General features: G+C 44.7%; 1 protein-coding gene across 1 annotated transcript; it reads left to right on the forward strand.

Annotated features, from left to right (window-relative positions):
• The first annotated feature begins 2830 nt into the window (after positions 1-2830).
• On the forward strand, positions 2831-4480 carry LOC124788548 (transcription factor LBX2-like). The gene has a single exon (XM_047255819.1). It carries the CDS (start codon positions 2831-2833, stop codon positions 3314-3316), a length of 486 nt encoding a protein of 161 aa, XP_047111775.1. The 3' UTR covers positions 3317-4480.
• The last annotated feature ends 424 nt before the right edge of the window (positions 4481-4904 follow it).

Here is a 4904-nt window from a genome sequence, read left to right on the forward strand (position 1 = left end):
CTTCGTATTTTCGAATTCTTTACTGTGATAAATACGCCGCTGCCACTGGCGACTAACCTGTCCTTACGATAAATAATCTAACCTGAATTTGTTTCTGTATGTCCATCTCTGTAGCGATGGTTGCGGGACTCGGCTGTTCGATTCAGGATGTCAAATTAGAGACATTTCAGCCGTCTAGTTTCCATACTTATTTTACTTGGCTACCAGCCTCAGTGTTTTACAACAACATCCTCGGTCCCCTGAATGACGTGTAGCAAGCTTCTACCTCGGTTCTGATCAAAACAGGGGCCAACGGTACTGGTATTGGTAGATTTCTGATATAGCGATCACTTCAGATGACGGTCCGTCAACCAGTACCAGTATTGTTGGCCCATGTTTTGATCAGAACCGAGATAGAAGCTTCCTACATGTCAGGGCCTGAGGATGGAGAAGTAGAACGCTGAACCTGGGAGTATATGGAAAGTATACGACTAAAAGGTGTTTAATTTGACATCCTACTCTACATTTAGTATTTCGTTGCTGTTCCCTTCTGGTATCCATCAATTTTCTGTTCCTAATAGTATCTGGGCATCATATCCTTCAATAAGCAATCCTAGCCGGCCGCTGTGACCGAGGGCTTCTAGGCGCTTCAGTCCGGAACCGCGCTGCTGCTACGGTCGCAGATTCGGATCCTGCCTCGGGCATGGTTGTGTGTGATGTTCTTAGGTTAGTTCGGTTTAAGTAGTTCTTAGTCTAGGGGACTGGTGACCTCAGACATTAAGTCCCATAGTACTTAGAGCCATTTGAGCCAAGCAATTCTAAATCTGTGACCTTACTGTGGATGCTCCTGTAGTTTACTGACATCGTATTAACCTTTTCTATTTCCGATCTACGGGGACGAGCATTCTCTCAGACTAATGTGGCTGGAGCGAAGTCGACATTGTGACTCTTCTCAAAGATTTTCCATTCGTTTAAATGGACTCTACACAGGCCAGTTCATTTCAGGAATGTTACTGTTCACAAACCATTGCCTCACAAATGCTGCTTTATGGCAGGGTGCATCGTAATTCTGATACAATCATCGTCTCTGATCTGTTCCTCTTCTAAATACAGTACGTAATGCTGTAAAATGAGTTCATATCCGTCCCAGTTTTGTGTTTGCTTAAGTGCTGTCAGGGGATCGCACTGCAACCACGAAGAACTCACCCATGTCGTAAGTCCACCTCCTCCTCACTTCACTGTTGTCACTACACATGATAGGTAAAGTTCTCGAGGCATTTGCCGAACCTGAAGACTTCATGGGATTGACACAGGGTGTTGCGTGAGTCACTCCAAATCACTCGTTTCCAATCATCTAGCCGGCCGGTGTGGCCGAGCGGTTCTAGGCGCTTGAGTCTGGAACCGCGCGATCGCTACGGTCGCAGATTCGAACCCTGCCTCGGGCATGGCTGTGTGTGATGTCCTTATGTTAGTTAGGTTTAAGTAAAGTTCTACTGGACTGATGACCTCAGATGTTAAGTCTCATAGTGCTCAGAGCCATTGAAACCATCCAATCATCAACTGTCCTGTGGCGTTGCTCTTTACACCATTTCAGGTATCGCTTGACACCGACTGCAGAGATTTGTGGCTTACGAGGAGGTGATCGATCATTGTATACTATTCTTTTTAACCCTCTTGGCACAGTCATTGTGCTGCCTTCTCTGCCGGTAGCACTTTGGAACTACTGAGAGATTTCTTTCGCAGACTTCGTACGACTTGGTTCAACCACAATCCGCACCGCTCGACGTTCCACGTCCTTCACTACATGGGGTCCAGTGGTCTTGGTGTAGCTGTGGTTGTTCCTTTACTTTCCCATTTCACACTCACTTCACCAATAGTCGAGTGTAAGGACTTTACAAGTATTGAAACATCCCTACGGATTTGTTACTTACGTGTCATCGAATGACTAGTCCACTTTCGAAGTCACTGAGCTGTCGTCACCAGTCCATTCTGTTACTGATTGTCTACTGAGAACAGAATACTCTCCGGCTCCTTTTACACAGACGGGTCAGCATCTCGTAATACAGATTACTTAGGGGTGTCCATAAACTTTTGATCAAATAGCGCACATACTTCAAGAGTGTCCACCCCGATAGCTGAATGGTCAGCGTGACGGCCTGCCGTTCCAAGGGTCCCGGGTTCGATTCCCGGTTGGGTCGGGGATTTTCTCCGCTTAGGGGCTGGGTCTTGTGTTGTCTTCATCATCATTTCATCCCCATCCGGCGCGCAGGTCGCTCAATGTGGCGTCGAATGTAACAAGACCTGCACCAAGGTGGCCGGACCTGCCCCATAAGTGGCCTCCCGGCCAATGACGCCAAACGCTCATTTCCATTTCAAGAGTCCCTCAGAGATGTCTCATGGGACACATACTGTGTGCTTTACACACGGAAAACGGGTTCAAAGAATCGTGTAGAGATACTGGCGCTGGCACTACCAAAAACAGGAAGCGCGATATTCATCATCGCAGATTGCGCTCACTATGGATTTATTTTATAGCGGTAGCACGTCTTTTCCTACTATTGCCGAGTTTATCATAGAGGGCTATGAAGATAACGCGTTGTAGCGCTGAAATAGGAAGCAAATGAAGTAAGACCTTTAATATAGCTAAAGCGTTCGTTGATACCCCACTAATCATAGTAACAACTATCGTCCTCCTGTCCATCAAAGGCAAAACTTATTTGTCAGATCAGAAAAGAAACAGAAAAAAAGGACCAACAAAGTGTGTCCTTTTCAGTCAATAATCAACAAAATTTAGATGGATCAAAAGAAGACTACTCTGGATTTAATATGTGAATAAAAACTGAAGTAAATAATGAAATGGAAAGTAAGGGAAAGAGTACTAACGTCAATGTTGTTGCTTTGTGTTGCAGAGGGCCAAGCCAGCCACCTGAACCTGTTCAACTCGCGGCAGCAGGCGAAGAAGAAGCGGAAGTCGCGCACGGCGTTCACCAACCACCAGATCTTCGAGTTGGAGAAGCGCTTCCTGTACCAGAAGTACCTGTCTCCAGCGGACCGCGACGAGATCGCGGGCCAATTGGGCCTGAGCAACGCGCAGGTCATCACGTGGTTCCAGAACCGGCGCGCCAAGCTGAAGCGCGACATGGAGGAGCTCAAAAAGGACGCCGGGTCCACCGACGTCTTGACCGCGCACAGGTCCTTCCTGGAGAAGGTCACCGACCTCGGCATTCTGAAGAAGAAGGCGCCCTCAAGCAGCGCCCCGATGGCGGCAGCTGCATCCGCTGTGGGGGTGGCATCTGGAGTCTGTGGGGGCCGAGGCGACTCGGGTATCGACAAGTAGAGGGCACATCGGCAGGACAATGTCACACAATGTGGAGTAACTGGGTGGACACTAACTACGTAGACATTTGAATTCTGAAGAGTGCGACTCACCTGTGCGATATGTCACCAGAGAGCACTGTTCAGGCACCTTTTGACAGGTATTTTGTTCCCGTTATGAGAGACGGTCACTTTCCCATTTCGCAGTCACTTCACCAATAGTCGAGTGGAAGAATTTTACAAGTATAGAAACGTCCCTGAATGGATGGTCACGAGAGCTCAGTGACTTCAAACGTGGACTAGCCGTTGTTTGTCAATCCATAAGCGACGTTTCAATACTTGTAAAATTCTTTCACTCGACAATCACTGTCAGGATTTATACGAAACTGCGAGCTCACGAAGAGCAGATCTCACTATGTTAACCTTTATAAAAGTGAAGAAACGTAGGACGCGCCAGGTGTTGAGTAACACGTGGCAAGGCGTTTATTGTTGCAAACATTTACCACTACAGAAGTTCCAGTGCCAGATTTCATGATAAATGGCTATAAAAATGTCTAGCTTATTAATACTGAGTAATACACTGTCTTACGAATGATGGAAAAGTTACTTGGCTGAACCCGGATTTCGCTTTGAAACTTAAATTTTTGGACTGTTCTGTAACTTCTATGGTGCACCTAAAATCTTAATTCGTGCAAAAAGAAAAAAAAAATTATCAATAATTTTTCAGTTACGTGTTAATAGCGGAACTCGCAACTGTAATGGAAAAAAAGGGAAAATTATGTAGTAGAAACGAATGTTAGGGAGACAAAAACGCTATTAAAGGGACAAAAACTACTACTTAAATAGTGAATAAATGTGTTATAACCATGGTGCTGTTTGGATGCTTAGCTCCAAATTCATATCACAGTTCGTTTCATGATTGAAGAACTAGTGACTCTAGTGAGTATCAAAGAATGCTTTTGTTGATCTAACGGTTTTGCTTATAGTCATATTTACAAATGCAGATCCGTCTTACATCAAAACTGTTTTTAATTTTTAGCTCCTTATTAAATTTTCTGTTTATAAATTCCAATAATATGAGCACATTCCCGCCAACGTAATATGAGGGATATTGTGCGTCATTTTACTATGAAGTCTTGATTTAATGTAATTGTCTGACACTGTCAGAAGGAGAGCGAGAGCTATATCAGTGTAAAAAGCTTCCAAAATAGAAGTTTTATTGACCAGATCGCAGTTGATAAGTATCTTGACTACCAGCTTCAGCGAAGTTGTGCTGGTCTGAAGACAGTAATCAGGATATATATCAACTGCGATAGGGACAATAAAACTTCTGTGTTGGAACCTTTATTACATGTCTTTATTTTGTGTATAGTATCGTGAAGGAACAATTCATCAAGAAGTTACATTCTCTGTAAAATGTGCACATCGCGAGGAACGAGTGTCACAAAGCAGAAGGTATTGAAGTCTATGTTTAGCTCTATGTCCCTCTAAACAGTGAGATGAAGGATGCGATTGTGAATACTCGCCAGTGACTGTAGCTAACTTGCGTCATAGTTTCGTACATGTAAGTGCTTCAAGCTGTAGTTTCGTAACTGTGAAAACAGAGGTCA

This window comes from Schistocerca piceifrons, chromosome 3 (assembly GCF_021461385.2).
Source record: "Schistocerca piceifrons isolate TAMUIC-IGC-003096 chromosome 3, iqSchPice1.1, whole genome shotgun sequence".
In the NCBI taxonomy this organism is placed as follows: domain Eukaryota; kingdom Metazoa; phylum Arthropoda; class Insecta; order Orthoptera; family Acrididae; genus Schistocerca; species Schistocerca piceifrons.

Excerpts from the sequence above, each read along its gene's own strand:
- LOC124788548 (XM_047255819.1), top strand. The coding sequence starts at position 2,831 with ATGAAATGGAAAGTAAGGGAAAGAGTACTAACGTCAATGTTGTTGCTT.